Consider the following 19,917-nt stretch of genomic DNA (forward strand, 5'->3'; position numbering starts at 1 on the left):
CATTTTCCATGACTCAGGGTATTTGGTCATTTTCACCCGGTATAGGTGTATTCCGGTCATTTTGCATGACCAGGAGGTATTCTAGTCATTTTACCTAATATGGTGTATTTTTATCTCATTAGGTTATTTTTAGTCATTTTAGTCATTTTTCATGAGTCATAGGTCATTTTTACTTGATATAGGGATATTTCGATAACTTTCCATGATCTTGGGGTATTTTAGTCATTTTACCCTATATGAGGTTATTTTGATTATTTTACGTCATAAGGGTATTTTAGTCATTTTACACGACTCGGGGGTATTTTGTCATTTTTACCTGGTATAGGGGTATTTCTAGTCATTTTACCTAATATGGCGTATGTTTATCAATTTTATCTCATGATGGTAATTTTAGTCATTTTAGTCATTTTTTATGAGCCATGAGTCATTTTTACTTGATCTAGGGGTATTTTAGTAATTTTTCATGATAATGGGTATTCTAATCATTTTACCCTGTATGTGGTTATTTTGATCATTTTTATGTCATAAGGGTATTTTAGTAATTTTGCACGACTCGGGGGTATTTTGTCAGTTACCTGGTATAGGGGTATTTCGGTCATTTTGCCTGACGGGGGTTTTCTAGTCATTTTACCTAATATGATGTATTTTGATCAGTTTTTAGTGTCATGTGGGTACTTAAGTCATTTAACACTTTTTTTGTATATTTTGGTCATTTTAACCCCTGAGCTCTGTTTGGTTGCTGGGTTTTTTTTTCTTAGGATTTATGTAGGAGAAAAAAAACCAATGTTTGGTTGCTTTTGGGTGCTGGGGTTTAGGTGGAATTAAAAGTCAAATGGGATTTGGGTGGGATGTCGGTTAAAAAGGAGAAAGCTGGCATCTTTGAAAAGTGGGGTTTGGTTGTAAAGGCAAAAGGTGGAAGTTTGCTAGAAATGACAAAAATTCCTGCATTTGGTTGCAAGAATATGTTGAGGAGAGGTGTCGAAAAGTTGTAAAAGTGGCATTTGGTTGACGGAATTTGTAGAGGAGCTTTGAGGAGAAGTTGTAAAGTTGCATTTGGTTGCTTGAATATAGGTGGGAGACTATTGAATGTTATGTTTATTTTCAGTGCTTGGGCTTGGTTATTTGAAAAAAATAGGCAACACAAATTAGGATTTCATTCTTGAAATAGAAGGAGAAAGGTTGAAGAAAATAGAAATAACAATAGAAACATACAAAATAGGGTTCCACATATCCTTCTCAACCAAGGAAAAAAATAGGCAACACAAATTAGGGTTTCATTCTATAAATAGAAGCGGAAAGGTTGAAGAAAATGGAAATGACAAAAAAAAATGCAAAATAGGGTTCCATAGATCCATGATCGAAGAAAAAAACATAAAAAATGGTGCGAAATTACCTCGAAATGCTTCCTCCCTCGCTGTGTTGGCTTCGATGGGGAGTGGAAGGAAGAAGATGAGCTTTCTGTTCTTGAAGCAACGGAAGAACAGAATGAGGCCATTTTTTCTTGGTCTCCCTGCATGCTGTCGAATCAAGATCTAGGGGAGATCTCTCGGCTTGAAGAGTCCTTTCAAAATCCCATTCCAACGTAGATTCCAGAAAAAAAACCTCCTATTCTGTGGTTTACAATTCGGCTCCAGTTTGCATTCCACGTCAGCAGACAGGGTTCCGACAATCCCAGTAGTCAAAAAGGCTTTTGGACGAAAAAAAAAGCAACCAAACGTGTAAGGTGTTTCAAATCCCGTTCAAATGCTTCAAAACTTCCTCTTTTTTTGGCAACCAAACACAGCTGGGTACTGGGAAGAAAAAAAAGTCCTAGAAGTATCCCAGTAAAATAAGAAACCCATGTTTGGTTGACCAGACTATGGTGAGCAAAAATTTTTGCTTTGTTTGGTTGCTTGAACTATTGGGAAGAACAAAATTCTTCTCAAGCTTATTTTTGGTTCCTGGGATTATTTTGGTTCCTTGGAGTATTTTTTTCCCTTCCTCGGTTTCGTGCGGGGTTATTTTTGTTCCTGGGATTATTTTGGGCCCACAAACCAAACGTGGGTTTCCTGAGGAAATCCCACAAAAGTCCCAAGAATAAAAAAAAGTGCCCACCATAGTCCGGTCAACCAAACATGGGTTTTTTTTATTTTACCGAATACTTCCCCACCAATCTCCTTGGATTTTTTTTCTCCCACATAAATCCCAGGAAAAAAAAAACTCGGCAACCAAACAGTCAGAATTTAGATTTATAAATAATCTCTCGCAGAAAGGATTTATAAATCCAAAAAATTACACTAGCATGAGGAATTTGTAAATCTTGTGGATTTCACTCAAATCCAAATCCAGATGTCATAAGAGCCCGTTTGGATACCCCTTGGATTTGGATTTGGAGGTGAATTTGGATTTTTAAATCCAAATTTGGCGTTTGGCAAGCCTTTATGACATTTGGATTTGGATTTGAGTGAAATCTACAAGATTTACAAATTCCTCATGTTAGTGTAATATTTTGGACTTATATATCCTTTCTGCGAGAGGTTATTTATAAATCTAAATCTGACCTGTAAGGGGTTAAAATGACCAAAATATACCAAAAAAGTGTTAAATGACTTGAGTACCCACATGACATTAAAAACTGATCAAAATAAATCGTATTAGGTAAAATGATTAGAAAACCCGAGTCAGGCAAAATGACCGAAATACCCCTATACCAGGTAAAAATGACAAAATGCCCTCGAGTCGTGCAAAATGACTAACATACCCTTATGACATAAAAATGATCAAAATAACCTCGTACAGGGTAAAATGACTAGAATACCCTAATATCATGAAAAATTACTAAAATACCCCTAGATGAAGTAAAAATGACCCATGGCTCATAAAAAATGACTAAAAATAACATCATGAGATAAAAATACGCCATATTAGGTAAAATGACTAGAATACCCTCGGGTCATATAAAATGACCGGAATACACTTATACCGGGTGAAAATGACTAAATACCCTTAGTCATGGAAAATGACTAAGACACCCTTACGACATAAAAAATGATCAAAATACCCCCATATAGGGTAAAATGACTAGAATACCCCTGGATATGGAAAATGGCTGAAATGCCCCTATATCAAGTATTTTAGGGCTTTTTGGTTTTGTTGGATTTCAAATCCAAATCCAAAGAGCACCCAAACAAAACAAAAAAAAATTTAGATTTGAAATCCAAATCTATACGTGGTCATCCAAACGGCATTATTTATAAATTTGTGAATTTTAAAATTCTTGATTTCAAATCCATGGATTTTGGAAATCCAAATTCACCTCCAACTCCAAATCCAAGGGGATTTGGATTTGGAGGCCCGTTTGGATACCCCTTGGATTTGGATTTGGAGGTGAATTTGGATTTTCGAAATCCATGGATTTGAAATCAAGAATTTTAAAATTCACAAATTTATAAATAATGCTGTTTGGATGACCACGTATAGATTTGGACTTCAAATCTAAATTAATTTTTTTTGTTTGGATGCTCTTTGGATTTGAATTTAAAATCTAACAGAACCAAAAAGCCCTAAAATACTTGATATAGGTGCATTTCAGCCATTTTCCATGATCCAGGGGTATTCTAGTCATTTTACCCTATATGGGGGTATTTTGATCATTTTTTATGTCATAAGGGTGTTTTAGTAATTTTTTATGACTCAGGGCATTTGATCATTTTCACCCGGTATAGGTGTATTCCCGTCATTTTGCATGACCCGGAGGTATTCTAGTCATTTTACCTAATATGGCGTATTTTTATCTCATGAGGGTATTTTTAGTCATTTTAGTCATTTTTCATGAGCCATAGGTAATTTTCACTTAATATCAAGGTTTAAAATTTCGATTTCGACTGAAATTTCAAATTTTCGGTCGAAATCTGGTACTTGACCCGAAACTAATATTTTATTCTATATTAAATTTTGGCCGAAATTTCGGTGAAATGTTAAATTAATATTAAAAAAATATATTTTTTGGGTCAAATTTCGGAAAAACCGAAATTTTGTCATTTTTACCTGGTTTAGAGGTATTTCTAGTCATTTTACCTAATATGGCGTATTTCTATCATTTTTATCTCATGATAGTTTTTTTAGTCATTTTAGTCATTTTTTATAAGCCATGGGTCATTTTTACTTGATCTAGGGGTATTTTAGTAAATTTTCATGATATTGGAGTATTCTAGTCATTTTACCCTGTATGAGGTTATTTTGATCATTTTTATATCATAAGGGTATTTTAGTCATTTTGCACGACTCAAGGGTATTTGGTCATTTTTACCTGGTATAGGGGTATTTCGGTCATTTTGCCTGACTCGGGGGTTTTCTAGTCATTTTACCTAATACGATGTATTTTGATCAGCTTTTAATGTCATGTGGGTACTTAAGTCATTTAACACTTTTTTTGTATATTTTTTGTCATTTTAACCCCTTACGGGTCATATTTAGATTTATAAATAACCTCTCGCAGAAAGGATTTATAAATCTAAAAAATTACATTAACATGGGGAATTTGTAAATCTTGTGGATTTCACTCAATTCCAAATTCAGATGTCATAAAGGCTTGCCAAACGCCGAATTTGAATTTGGATTTTAAAATCCAAATTCACCTCCAAATCCAAGGGATATCCAAACGGGCCCTTAGGGTATTCGGTGTGTAGGTCAGTGCTTATTTCTTAGTATTTGGTATCAGCACTCACTATTACAGCCAACACCAGTCTCAGATTCAAGTCATATAAAAGTGACCTATGAAAGAACTACATGGAATTACGGGCTCAATCCTAACCCGAGTCTAGTGGTTGGTCAACCCTAACCCAATCCGCCTATAAATTTCTTAACCCTAACCTGACCCATTTAACCTGTTTTTTCCCAAATCAGGTTTGGTTGGGTCAGATTGAGTTCAGGTTAACCTAGGGCCAGATGAAAAAAAAAAGGCCCTAAAATTAGAGAAGGTTCAGCCTGACCCAAGTTGCATCCCTACCCAAACAACTACAGTAAAAGCCTTGACAGTATTCATTATATTCCTAACACTCAATGCTCATGTTTTGATAATACACTGAAGCCACTACCAACGAGGGAAGAAGAAGAAAAGCTCATTTGTTTTTAAACGAAATGTCTGACTCTGATTGAGAAGAAGAGATGAAGAAGGCATGATGGGGTCATCGTTTGTTTACCGAACAGAATCAGCCCATTATCGGCTGTACGAATTCGCAAAGACAGCTCTTATAAAGATATTCGTCTCTCCCTACGCCACCGTCTGTGATTTCTATTGCGGAGGAGGCCCCGACACCGATAAGTGGGACGATGCCCAAATCGGCCACTATATTGGACTAGGTAAATAGTAAATACAATACCTTATTTAGGTTTTGGTTTGAGAATTTTGATACTAATTTGTTCTCTTTTCTTACCAACAAAAATCCGAGAAAGCAGATGGTTCTTCTTCTGGTATGAGCGAAGCACGTGAGATGTGGGAGAGCCAGAGAAATCCTTACACTGCAGATTTCTGCGAGCTCGATCCTTGTATTGTCAGTTTTTTTTTTCTTAACCCCCTCTCTTCTTTTACTTTATTGCTTTTCTTCTTGAATGTAATCTTGCCCTGTTTGGATTGCTGGAATCTGTTTGGATATCCCCCTTGGATACAATTGCGAAAACCACACTATCCTCTTCCAATTCATACTCGGATTCATGTCTAGAAAGGCACACTATACCTTTCCCTTTTTTCAAATTGGGTTCACTTTGGAAGGTATCAAAGTGTAATTCTCATCATTCATATAAAGTACAGATTTTTATTTTTTTTGAAGGGTATAAAGTATAGATATTTTCCCTACCATCATGCATAACATATCTTTCAAACTTCCGAGTATGAAATTGATGCTTTGTGTTTACGTCATCTTGAGTTCTTTCAATTTGTCTCTACATGTCTTCGCCTAGAGTTTGAGGCGTCTGAGCGAGAGCAGTGTTGTGTTAGGCGAACTCCTCCATCTCTTGATCATGTTCTCCACTTGTCGTGTTATCTCTCTAACCTCTTTAAGGTTCTTTTCATTCTCATTTTCACCCAATTCATGACTGGGCGACTTCTTAGGAGCCATCATAGCTCTGCTAACAAATTTATGCTGCAGCCTTGTATGAAACCTATGTCAAGAGTTGATGAATTGCTCTTGATAAAGAAAAAGAAACTACAACAATTTTCGTCAAGTCTGTAATCAAACTAGAAGATAAAATCTGCTTCAGAAAATTTGATATAAAACTAGATATTTACACCAGCTGATCAAAAGAATAAAGAAATCTGCAACAAAAAACTCACGAACACATTTTCTCCCTGTTATGAAAACAATAATAAAAGTTTCACTTTTTGAGTTTCAACGGAACTTTTAAAGGCCCTACAATTGTCGGTCATCATTCTTTAGAATCCAAGTCATCATGGACTTCCTAAAACAAAAAAGGAAACACGTCTACTAAAGCATGCTACATATAAAGCAAAGCTGAGTGTTTATAAAAACATTGTTAGTGAAAGGCGATAACAAAAATTGTTAGTGAAACACGATAAATAAAAACATTGCTAATATAAAGCAAAGCTGAGTGTTTATCTCTAAATTTGCATTGATAGCGTTGATCTCTAAAGGATTCATTTAGCCGATCCCAACTAGTTTGGGACAAAGGCTTTGTTGTGTTGTGTTGTTGTTGAGCCTCAATATCTCTTCATATATGAAGTTTTTATCTCTGAATTTGCTTCACAATGCACATGGTGACATCTACTTGAAGTGGCTCAAATACATCTTAATTCCGTGTTCCTTATTTTTTTTGCACTAGTACTTTATTTCATGTGGAGCTACACTGGTGTTACTGCTTTGACAGGAAAATTTAGAATCGTATTTGCATGACAAGGGCATCCCAGCAGACATTGTTTGCTGTTTGCAGCACTTGCAGGTTTGCTTAGTTTCTAATGTACTCTCTTGTAGTTTCTTTTGCTTTAATTATCTCAAAAATTAATATTAAAAAAATTTGTCTAAAAAATTGCCATACCTACAGTTGTGCTTTGAAACAGAGGAGAGGGCAAGGAGCCTTCTTCGTAATGTATCATCTTTGCTGAAGCCAGGGGGATATTTTTTTGGTATTACTCCAGACTCATCTACCATATGGTATGCATTTAAGCATTGTATGCTTTCTTCTTTTGTCTTTTAGTTTCAGCTTCCAGTCAAAGCATGCCTTTATTGTCACCTGCTGTCCACAGAGATGATATTTTGGTATCTTATACATCAAAATTGCATATTGTTACTTCTTTTGTGGGTATGTCAAAATAGTAACCCCAGTTCTTGTAGCCATCTCACAAACTTGGCCTTCAGAAAACATCAGACACTTGTGTGTGTATGGGATTTGCTAGCGTCCATTCCAGAAGGCATTTCGCAGACGGGCTGTTGCATGTGAGAGCAGCCACCTCACGAATAAAGACAAAATCTGTTGAAAAGTGAGCCTGTGTGGATGCTCTCACATGCAACAGCCCATCCGCGAAATGCCTTCTGCGATGGACTCTCGCAAATCCCTTTACATATTTATATTTATATTGAATGAAACAGCCTGAAATTTATTGCAGAAAGTCTCCTGTTATTCCATGCAATGTTACCTGGAAACTTCTACTTTACAATATTTTGCCGTGCCCACACTTGGGGACACTTGGAAACTCCTTGTCGTGACACTTCTAGAGATGCATGGCTAAGTGTCGATGACGTATTAAAAACAAGGTGATCTATTGCACATAAAATGAAATTGATGATTTCTTAGTTTTGATTTTTTAATTGAATTTGTCAACTTAAAAAAAAAAAATTAATTGAATTGATGTTTTCAAAATTTTGCTTTTCTCTATTACTCTGTTAGAGTTTTATTACTCATTAGTTTATCTATTATTGTATAAAGTGTGCATGGGTCTTGGATTTTTAAGGTAGCCTTTTCAAACACTTGAGACACTTTGACAGTTGACACTTGGACCTAGAGGCCTTTACTTGCTTGTGCAGACCATTTTGATTTCTTAAATATCCAGTCTTACGCTATTTTGACTTTTTGGTTTGCCTGAAACAAATAAAATTAACACAACTTTTATGAACATCCAGTCATGTATTGATAAGCAGGTGATTTTTATACTAATTATTAATTAAGTGAACAGTCTTGAGTTAGTTTTTACTTGACCCGCATTGAAACAAACATATGATAAAATTTACCTTGCACATTTTATAAGATTTTTGGGTGTAAATTACCCTCAACAAAATTTCACAGGCAAAAGTTCTTGCTGATGATTTTGATAAAAACTACACCTGTTGGTCTAAGGCTAACATTTCTTTTTCGGTTTTTCCCAATAAATTCGATAATGAATTTTCAAGTGCAGTTATCAATCACAATATCTCAACACCTTTTGTGTGGAGAATGTTGCATATAGCAACGGCAAGCCTCTATGATGCAGACTCATGCATCAAAAGGCAATCGTTGACCCTTTAGGCTTTAGCCATCTATTCCCAGTTGCAGCATGCAATGGTCTGTGGTTGCATTCCTAATTCTCATAGCTATGTGCATGGTTTTAAATTTAGGCCGAAATCTCAAGAAATTGATTTTTTTTAAATATAGTAGTATTATTCCGAAACTTCATAAATAATAAAATAATAGTTTTTTTTAATTACCGGGTTTCGGCCGATATTTCGGTTTCAGACTTAAAATTAAATCCATGGGTATGCGGGACATTTATGAAAGACTTGATAGCTAGGAACATAGAACATGACCTTGGATGGGATAGAATGGAAGAAAATGATCCACGTGTAAGAACCCAACAAGAGCCAGGTAGATTCCCTTCACCTTTTCATGAAATTTTTCTAAAGGATTCATTTAGCCGACCCCAACTAGTTTGGGACAAAGGCTTTGTTGAGTTGAGTTGAGTTGAGGGTATGCGGGACATTTGTCGCAGGGCATTAACATCTCAAGTTCGAGAATGTGATACCTCATGAGTCCTAAGGGATAATGAGCATTAGGAGGGGGGTGCTGTTTTCTTTTTCGTAAATAATAATGTAGAATCTATGAAAGTGTCTTGCAAGGTGATGCAAATTTCTTACATTTACCACATTGCCTTAGTGGCCATTTTCTGTTCATATCATTGTACCTACATGTGCAGCAAATATGTTAGCTCCTAGAGTCTTGGTTACAAAATTCATAGTCACGTATTGCCAGTTAAATATCCCATCACGGTCACTCTTTTTTGATATATCATGTACAAAGTGAGACTTTTCCTTGACCTTGATATGTTTAAACATTTTTGCATGAAACTTCAGATTTTTGCTGAGTGCAATCAGTGATATCCCTGCTCACAATCCTACTTGAACGGCTCCTAAAATTCAGAAGAAATTGAGTTTGGATACAAACTGAACCCAAATGGGCCCTTTGCATAGTGACATCATCAGTAGGCGGTAGAAGAACCCATTATCAGCCTCTTTTTTCTTCTTATTTGTCTTGCAAGACAATTCTCTTCCCCAGTTGGATAGAATTTCCCCTTGAATTCATGTCTGAATCCAATGGTGCATTACGGCTGTTTGGTCATCGCCTTCAGATTGATCTTTTAAATCACGTGTTTTAAACACAAAATGTTGCAGGAGGAGGGCCCACTTGGTTTTATAGAGTTTTGATGCAAACATGCCCTCTGCTGTGTCATCATGACGCAAGGATGACAATCTGGTGACATGACAGTTGGCTAGAAAAAAAACCCCCTCAAATTTTCCTTTTTCTTATTGTTGTCTTGGAGAAGTTCCGTTGGCGAGTTGGACCCATCATATTGAGTCAGCAACGTGGATACTTATGGTTACTTTTGGCTAATAGGGGACTTGATCTCCTGCACCTTTGTATCCGGGTCTGCTATCTCTCCTACACTGTGAAAATGTGTATTTTGTATCTTGTTTCATTGCAATCAGGAGACCAATTTATCAAAAGAAGATTCTTAATCTTTGTAATGACTTCCATTTTTAGTTATTATTACATCTGTAGACATTTTTTCACAAATTGCCTCTATATCCTTATTTATATTTTCTTATAAAATGTTCCTCATCGCTTAAACGTTGGGATTATATATTTGTTCCTGCATTCCAGCATCAATATTTAATTGCTTCACGTGAGCCATGTTTGATAAAAATTTCCTTTCATGATGAAAACTCAATCAGGACAAAGTACCAAAAGAATGTTGAGGCATCGCACAATAAAGGGAGTGGTATGAAGCCGAACACAGTTCCAAATTGCATACGATCAGAGAACTATGTCATTACTTTTGAAGTTGAAGAAGAGAAGTAAAAATGAAATGACCTACTCAGGCATTTTACTTTTTTCATATGTTTGCTGTTCTTCTGCGACACTTTTTTTATGGATGCCTTGGAGACATCTTAGAATTGCATGCATAATCAATTTCAGATTCCCATTATTTGGAAAGAAGTATCAGCTGAAATTTGCTAATGAAGTGGCCTCTGAAATTCATTGCTTAGTGCACTTTCCAAGCTTGATCAGGTTAGACATCATCCCTTTTCTCTTTGGATTTTGAATTTCCATTATGGTTATGGGTCACTGAAAGATGTCATTTTGCATCAATTAAATCAGGTTGGCCAGAGAAGCTGGTTTGGAATATGTGGAGATTCAAAACTTGACTGAATTTTATGATGATAACAGGTAGTATTTGCATTCTACCAATTACGAACCTTTTTTTAAAAACTTTTATGTGTGGCCTTAACATGCTATCTTTTTTTTCATACTTTTTGGTGGATCTTGGATAATGCCATGTCAATTTTGTTGTTCAGCTATGTTTATTAATTAATTTGTATCTGATTTTTTTGAAAGGAATATATTAAGAACCGAGCTGGTTCAAAGCAAGATACAGAAATAGTGAGAGAAAGAAAATACAAAATCAAGGAGGTAGAAAATCAAACCGCTCCAATCTAGGCCTAAATACACCACTCCGAGCTAGGGAGTCAGCCTCTGAATTAGCTGATCTCCTCATATGCCTAAAGGATATAGACGAGAGAACAACTAAATCATCTAGTTCCTCAAAGAGAGATAAAAAATGCCACGGAGGAGAGGCCGCACCCAGAAGCCAGAGAATAACATTAGAGGAGTCCCCTTCCACAATCACCTTATCTAACACAGACATATCCAACGACTTAATCCCACAGTGAACAGCTCTCACTTCCGCTTCATTCGAATCTGCCACTCCAATGGGGCCCGAGAAAGCCCAGAGAACATCCCCCTTGGAATCTCTGCATAAACCCCCAATCCCTGCATCACCAGGATTAAGAGAGGATCCATCGAAATTTAGCTTTATCATTCCCTGATGAATTTGTGAATGCAATAAGTGTATCCATGTCTCATAAGTTTGGTCTGGTATGAATTTGCCTTGTACATACCTGGGATTAATCTCATGTGCAGAAAAAAGATTGTGTTACCTTTCCTTCTATCGTAATATTACTTTGATAGTTTGATTCTTCTTAGATCCTCTTACCTTTTTCGGAAGCACAGTTTTTCCTCAGTCTAACCTAGAAGTTTGTGATGATTGGGTTCGAGCCACGGAAACAGTGTAACGACCCGGATTTGGGGCAAATTTTTTAGACATGATTTTTTTTTCTGCAAAATCCCAAAATCCGATTTGCTACCCTAAAAGGGAAACAAGGGGACTAAAAAAAACCCAATACAACTCACAAGGTAAAGGCACTTTGCCCAACAAGGCCACATGGCCAACACTCTTTCCTCGATCCCTTTAAACTCCTTTATTTTGAGTTAATGTCATCATGTCAACCTACAAGAACTGTAGTAACTGAGTCAGAACGAGCTGAACAAGATCCCTTAGTGGGCTCACATAATAAAAATGCATAGTAATGAAATTGCATTATAACAATGATCCTTATACCGATGAACAGAATAGGCAACGACTTGAATAGAGATATGAAAATCGAAATAAGAGTACGAGTACGATAGTCAAAAGACATGAGAACAAATAAAGAGGATATCAATGGATCATAGTAGAGATAAATAATACAAGAATCAAAACCTCATATTGGAGGAAAAACATAGATAGGCACTGTAAAAAAGTCACATCGTATACCAAAGTATACGGTCTCAATCCGAATCATCATATGTATATATCAAAAGTCATCATCACCTGGCCGAAGCGAGTGGAAGCATAGGTCTTTATATATATGCCACGCATATATATAGGTCAATAATGTTACCATACGGCGACCAGGAGTATATGCATAAGATCATACGTCTTTTTTTATTTAAATCAAATCTTTTCAAAACTCTTGTTTTTTTCCTTTGAAATTCCAAGGTACAGAAATATGATGCATGAGCATAGGGAACAGAACTATAATATCAAAACATTAAAGGAACCATTATCATGAGAGTCCACTATCAAGTTGCCTTAATGTTTGACTATGGAAGGAGATGGAAGGCTATAAGTATCAATTGAGAAGCAACCCTGTATAGTTTATATATCAAGCATGTTACCATTGGTTCAAGTGCTCAATACTTTTGTACTAAACTTGTTCGTATTTATACCAAATTTATTACTAAAATATTGATTTCTTCGTGAACCAATTGTTATAACATATTGTATCATTATTTATAAATCTGATTTCTTTTGAAAACCAAAATAAAATGATTATTTAACCCCTTTTAGGTGCTGATTTTAATGAAAATCTGCCATTTAAGGCTTATATAATATACACGTATACCATCTCTTTCATGCAAAACAACATATGTATATTCTATAACAATTTTATCAAAGATGTGTATACAAAACAACCCATTTAAACACCCATACTTGTTGATTTTTTTGGAAATCAGCACTATAAGACTTAGATACATTATTTATATATCACATACATTACATAAAACACTTACATGAGTTATATAATTTATATACGATAAAATCTTTACAAAACAGTCATTAAACACACTGTTTTTGTGCTGATTTTGTTGAAAAACTGCCATAAAAATCAGATATAACACACCTATGTATCTTATCTTTCATGAAAAACATCTTACATAATTTATATGAGAAGTACTCGATGAAATCTCGGAAAAACAATCAGTTTTAAGTGCTGATTTTTAAGGAAAACAGTGATAAATCCTCTAAAAAATCACACGTATAGATTTAGACATCCAAATATAATTTCTACTACATTCTAGATTACTCCAATTGGGGCTTTTCGTAAGTAAATACAATACATATATTTTTAAGGCATAAAATTTTAAAAAGAAAATTTAAAATAAGTTTCTTGATTCAAAAGAAAGTAAAAAAATCAATAAAACATTGTTGGAAACCCTACTTAGGTTGAAATAAGATAAACAAAAGCAGAAACCCTAATTAGGTTGACATAAGATAAACAAAAGCAAAAACTTTGAATTTAAACAAGAAATTACGAAAAACATAGTTTTCGACGAAAACCCAAAACGACGAAAAACACCAATTCTTCTTCTCCTTTTCTTCTCTTTTCCTTTTCTTTTCTTTCTTTTTTTCTTCTTCTCTCTCTCCCTCTCTTGGTGTGCACGAGTAGGGTTGCAAAAGTCCATATTTTGGATTTTTTATAGCTAATGAGTTTTGTGCTTAAAGTGGGTTTCCCAATTAGATTTGATGTTAAAAATTAGTTTCCTAGTCTAAGTCTTCCACAATTAGCAAGAGTCCATCTTTATTAAAACTCCCTAAGGGTATACTTATCAAATTTAACAACTAAATTAAAGTTTTAAATAAAAATAAAAACCCAAAAGTTGCCTAATAAGACAAAACTCGTAACTATGCCTAACCCTAATAAAAAAAAGGTCATAACTTGCTCAAATCACGTCCGAAACGCTAAATCTTGGGTCCGTTGGATAGGTATTTAAAATACCCATCTACCGGGACCAAAAATCATGTCGAACGAACAAGATTTGATGCCCCACAATTGGTTATACTAAAAAAATGGAAATACATTGTTGTGATTTTTGGTCTGGGGATCTATGGTCAAGATTTAACTGAGGTTATTAACTTTCTAGGCCCGTGTGGGCTGGGTCTTTACAAACTACCTCTCTGCAAAGCAGGGGTAAGGCTGCGTACATCTAGCCCTCCCTAGACGCCGCAATGGCGGGAGCGTCGTGCACTGGGCCGCCCTTTTTTTTATCTGACCTAGAAGTTTGTGATGATTCTTATTCAATGTCATAATATATGTTACTGGTATTTTCGAGACATTTTAGTTTCTATTACTTGTGGCTTGACCCTTTTGATCACTCATAGGTGATCTATAAGGGATATTTATTCGGAAGTAATTTCTAGAGAGATGAATTTTAAAGAAATTTTAAACTATAACCATATGGTGTGGACAAATAATGCGGACCTTTCTAGGTCCATATTCTAATTTTTAAGTGTCATTTAGGTGTCTTTTAAGTCTTATAAGTTATAGGAGGGGTACCATGGTCTTTTCCAATCAAAATCACCTAAGTTCTTTGAGTTATGGGTGTTTTAAATAAGCCCCCGTACATCTATTATGAAAATTTAAATGGGGAGAGTCATTAAATCATTAGAGGGTATTTTAGTCCAAAAGTGTCCAAAAGTGTAAGGTTTCTGTTTTGGGTTTTAGAGCTTTCTAGTTTTCTTTCTTTTCTTATTTATATCCTCGGGGCACTTTTCTTTGATGCTATGCAATGATGGAATGAATAAAGATTAGGAGTTTTTTTTTCTCTTGTGTGTGTGATGCTTTTCTGAAGTGATGTTTCATATTAGGTCACTTTTCTACCCCTAAATTCTTTCTTTTTTAAAAAAAAATGACTACCCCTAAATTTTTATCTTTCTTTCCTTTATCTTCTCCTCTCCTCTCCCCCACATCCTCTCTTGATTGGGATTATAAGCCGACATCCCCTTATGCTTTCTTACATCAATATCTCCATCTCCATCTTACTTCTCATGTCTCTTTGTTTCTTGTCTCATTTCTCTTTTCCCTTCATTTTCCCAATTTTATCTTTACCCTTCCCTTCATTTCTACTCTTATCACCCTCTTTTTTTATCTTGATCTTGATTATTTAATCTTTCTCTCTTTCTCTTGGTTGTTATAGATTCACATCAATTTGGTATCAGAGCTAGATTCGCATCAATTTAGTTTCAGAACCAGGTTTGAATGGCTTCTTGGGATAGCAGGAATATGGAGGAAAGCTCCCAGCCCATGGATCGTAATTAACACTATGAGGAATAAAGACATACATGGATTTTATGGAGTTAATGAGCGAGAATGTCTTGATCAGATAGAAGCGTTGGAGATGTATTTATCGCAGCATATCTAGGCAATGACCAAATAATTTGCATGAGGTAGAGTCCTAGACAACTTTGGTTGGAAGTGCCGTAGAGTGGTGGCTAACATTGAAGGAGAAACAACGCATAATGGGAAAAGCACATGTTATTCATTGGTGTGACATACTATTTCAAAAAAAAAAAAAAAAAAAAAAAAAAAAAAATCATTGGTGTGACACGAGGGATCTATTTTTGGAAAAGTTCGATCTGAAGACTTTAGGAATGCAAACTCGTGCGATAAAATTATCTGCTTGCCTGAAGATCCAAAAAACTTTACGAATGCACTTGGATAACGAAGTGCACAAGAAACAAGTTATTTCAGCCATCCATAGCCGAACTTATGTGCAAGAATTGATTTGCAAGCTTTCTACGCATGCTACTTTCAGAGCTAAGGAATCCGTTAAGTTGTGAATCTTGAATGGGTCTATTATCCTAGCCCTTGGTTAGAATTGGCAAGGAAAGGGGCATTAGTCCGATTGCATCCTGGGTTAAATATTATCTAGTTTCCATCAATAATACTCTGGAAATTATCTTCATCTGAACCTACATTTTATACTCACCATTTGAGTGAGAACATTAGAGATATATTGCTGCAAATAATGGTCTAGGGTACATTGATTGGTTTATTCTCATTTTAACTGATACTTGATTTCTTATGTTATTTGTTGATCATTATATATTGAGATTGTGAAATTGGGACTATATCCCTGTGATCCCACAGTGATTATTGAGTTTGGAAAGGGAGACTCCTAGGCTCATATAAGTGGTATCAGAGCATATCATTCTAGGTATCTTGCATCTGGATCCTCTACATTGTTCATTACTACACAGAATTACAGAAATGCCATGGAACATTACAAATTGACTAAAATCTGATGTGGAATGTTAGAATATATAGTTGATTTGGTCATGTCTAACACATGAAATTTGTCAACTCTCCTTAAGGTTTCGTTTGATTTTTAGTTTGGTTATGTTTCTATTCTATCTAATTTTGGCTACTCATGAATTTTGACTTTAGAATCAGATCTTCAATGGAATGTTAGCTCGTGCTCTTAAAAATATATGCATTAGACACATTAAATATGTATGCACTAGCTAGCTTAAAAATGTTCTAAATGTGCCCGAAGAGCACAATTTGCAGGCATGCTCCACAGTTATGGCCCAAATTTTGTGGACCCCAGAGGAAAACTTCTTGCACGATCCTTTGATGTGTTAGGTGATGTTGTCATCTTTCCTAGATTACATTATCACCACTTGTCTTAAAATTATTTAATACTCTCCTGCCAATGCTAATCTTGGCATCATTTTGTTACAGGTTTGTATACCACATTTATATTTCAAAAGCCAGACCCTGATGCCGTTCCTCCAATCCCAACTCCTATGTTGCAAGATGGAAACCACATGCATGAAGAAGTAAAAGTGTTAACACAGAATCCAAAACCATTTTACTTTAAGTTTCATATCCACCACACTCAGCTGAATTTACACTACGTTTTGTGTTTCTGATGTGCAGCGTGAGTGGCAAGGGAGTAGCCGGAGACATCAGATGCCATCAGATGAAGAGAAAAACGGGCCCGGGGATGCATCTCTTGGCATGGAGCTGAACAAAGGAATTTTGGGTCCGGGACCTGCAGATCAAAGGATTTCAGACTTCTTATAACCTGCAGGTACATCATGAGTACAGCTTTTACACTTGGAAATTGAAGTTTCTGCTGTGGCTACTTCAACCTATTTTGGAGCATTTGGGCAACAAAGGTTGATTTCTGCCTCCCATGTAATTTACAGCTGTATGCTCCAATTGTAACATAGCCTCTTCTTCCTTATCACAAGTGAAAATCGCTTGGGATTAGTGATCTTGTCAAGTTATCGAGATCGAGATGGACTGGCATCATCATTTCAACTTCTACATCAAACTGCTACAAAGCTCTCACAATGGATAGCAAAATAACTCTTAATATTTTATGGAGGATCCATTTCTCATACCCACATGCAGTTATTTAAGCTCTTTAAATGCTAACCAGTTTTCTTAATTTAGGTTGCTTTAATTATCTAGGTTTCTATTTCGTATTTAGTTTCCTTCTTTGATTGGTATTTGTACTCTTTAGGTTGGAAGAATATTTGTGTCTCAGTGCACCATGTGTACTATTTACCAGAGTAAAAATTTGATCGAGTTATTAGAAGATGGTCATTTTTTTTTCTTTGAATGGTCAAGATAACATTGAAAAATACGACCGAGATGGTAAATTTTATTTGTCCTTTCCCTTAGAAGGCGGTAAATTTATTATGTAATGAACGAAAATTATTGTTACTATTATTATTATTATGAGCAAGCATTTGCTGCTCTCAAGCACAGAACAAGGGCGGGGCCACATTTTGGGTCGGATCCAAAGCATTCATTTGATGGGCCCTTTCATGGGTAAGGTGTCCACCAAAAATCAGTTCCATTAGATCACCTTAGGGTGTCCATTTGTGGGGCAAAAATGGACAGATTTGTGTACAAACAGTATCTGTCCATTTTGGGCCCCACAAATGGACACCCATTGGTGATCCAATGGAGCTGATTTTTGGTAGGCCCCCCCATCCATGATGGGCCTTCCAAATGAATGCTTAGGATCACCCCCCTGTTTCTGTGCTTGAGCGCAGCAACCCTTTTCTCTGTTATTATTATTATTCTTTTGTGTGTGTGTGTGTGCGCGCTTTGGTTGGTTTCTTAGAAAAAAAGATATAAAACATGTTTGCACAATTTCCAGGGATTCGTGTGTGTGATCATGTTTATATAGTAGATTGGAAGTGATATTTCCACCACTTTTTGGTTGGCTTTTATTAAAAATGAAGTAATTTCCAAGAAAGTTAAAAAAAAGAGGAATGGAAATGTATCATTTTAAGGAAAGCCACTTAAAAAACAAACCAAAAAGCAGTGGAAATGTCATTTTCCAAAAAAAGGGAGATGATTTATTCGCCCCCTGTTAAGGTGATTTGTGAGCTGACTTTAATGCTTTTTTATGTCAAATCACGTTAACATGGGGCGCAATATCCTACCCGGGGGGTCATCTCCCTTTCCAAAATCATTTCTGGCAACTATAATGCAGTAAGGGGCCGTTTGGATACGTGGATTTTAGAATCCGAGATATCTTCAAAATTCTAGGTAAGAGACAGGAGAAGAAGCAGACCAGCCGTCGTTTTTTACTCGCTTTTGACTTCTCGCCCTTCTTTCCGCAAGCAAGAGAAGAGTAGCTAGCAGATCCTCTCATATTTCTAGGTTTTAGAAATCGAAGTACGTGGGAGTGATTTTTAAAACCTGAATTTCTCACTTAAAATTCAAGAAACACTGTCAGGACAGCATACAACAGCTTGTTCATGAACCATCTTTTACACTGTATTCAACCTAAAAACCTGGATTCTAAAATCTGCTTATCCAAGCGGCCCCTAATTATCAGGTAATGTGATATATATGAACTAATACTGTTTACCGTTACTATTCAATTTTCGTAGTTACCAAATTTCAAAGACATTGATTTTAGATTGCAAGTTTACACCCAAATTGCACCTACAATCCAATTAGATCTAACACCCAAACAACCTTTTTAATTTGCTTAAAGCCCTGTTTGTTTTGGACGTCATTTATGCAATTAAAGCCTACAAAGGACGAAACAATCCAAAAGGATGGAAATAGAAAGTTTTAATCAAAGAACAATCATTTCACCTAGCCAGTAGTAGCATACTATCCAACATTTCCCAAAATAAACCCTCAAATATCCAATATCAACTTAAAATAGTTACGCCCTTCATGCAAGAGGCCTAAAAATTTTACATAAAAACCCTACTAAAATTATCACACATACCAAGCTGTAATCCTTGATTCAGATATCATATATATGGTTTGTGAGCTCTAGCTCACAAACAATATATCCCATAGTTGGTTTAGTCATCCAACCCGTTAGTTTTATATGTTATAGTTATGGTTATGGTTTGTGGAGGTTTAAAATGGATGGCTAGAAATTACGCTCCTATAGATCGGATGGTTAGGATTATGGTATGGAGATGGTTTCTTAGGAACATCCTATCTATGTGAGATGCTATAAAATGAATGGGTTAGATTAGTCAAACACCTATGGGAGATGGGGTATTGTAAGCTCTAGTGCCGGCTGAGCTCTAGCTCACGAACCGCACTCCCATCATATTTAGACCCTGTTCAAGTTTTGGATTTGGTAATCAACTTTGAGTCCAAAACTGAATATTAACCAAAAAATGTGCTTTGCTTCAAGTCCAATAATCACTTTTGGACTCAAAATCGATTGCCAAAAACCTAAAATGAATATGGCCTGAGTGAAACTTTAACCTTAATCACCACTAGGATTAGCCTTAATCTCTCACTGCCTGTCCTTATTGGCATTAAAATAAGCCTTAACCCTTGCACCCTACTCTAATTAATGTCAGGATTAGCGTTAATGCTTTCTCCCTACACCTACTAAAATTAAGATTTAACTGCATCCCTTCAACGACAAAAATCTAAGCAAAGATTAAGGGCGCCCCCCGTCACCAACAACAGACTTTATCATCAAAGCTGCTCCATAACCCTACTACTC

General features: G+C 35.8%; 1 protein-coding gene across 5 annotated transcripts; it reads left to right on the forward strand.

Moving 5' to 3' along the window:
• The first annotated feature begins 5,024 nt into the window (after positions 1-5,024).
• LOC143863540 (S-adenosyl-L-methionine-dependent methyltransferases superfamily protein) lies at positions 5,025-17,313 on the forward strand. 5 transcript variants are annotated; one of them, XM_077374237.1, is made up of 11 exons: positions 5,026-5,340; positions 5,437-5,531; positions 6,862-6,933; positions 7,036-7,145; positions 10,194-10,316; positions 10,438-10,530; positions 10,621-10,689; positions 16,459-16,547; positions 16,647-16,750; positions 16,845-16,998; positions 17,117-17,313. In XM_077374237.1, the coding sequence occupies exons 1-10, from the start codon at positions 5,157-5,159 to the stop codon at positions 16,989-16,991; spliced, it is 1,086 nt and encodes a 361-aa protein (XP_077230352.1). In that variant the 5' UTR covers positions 5,026-5,156; the 3' UTR covers positions 16,992-16,998; positions 17,117-17,313. The 5 variants fall into 5 exon arrangements, 3 of the variants coding, with proteins under 3 accessions (XP_077230352.1, XP_077230351.1, XP_077230353.1); XR_013240896.1 differs by lacking the exon at positions 17,117-17,313 and having other exon boundaries at positions 5,025-5,340; positions 16,473-16,547; positions 16,845-16,877; XR_013240895.1 differs by lacking the exon at positions 17,117-17,313 and having other exon boundaries at positions 16,473-16,547; positions 16,647-16,744; positions 16,845-16,884.
• Positions 17,314-19,917: the final 2,604 nt, after the last annotated feature.

The sequence above is a fragment of the Tasmannia lanceolata genome, unplaced genomic scaffold, assembly GCF_043159265.1.
Source record: "Tasmannia lanceolata isolate RefF3 unplaced genomic scaffold, GAP_Taslan_0.1 ptg000044l, whole genome shotgun sequence".
Taxonomy (NCBI): domain Eukaryota; kingdom Viridiplantae; phylum Streptophyta; class Magnoliopsida; order Canellales; family Winteraceae; genus Tasmannia; species Tasmannia lanceolata.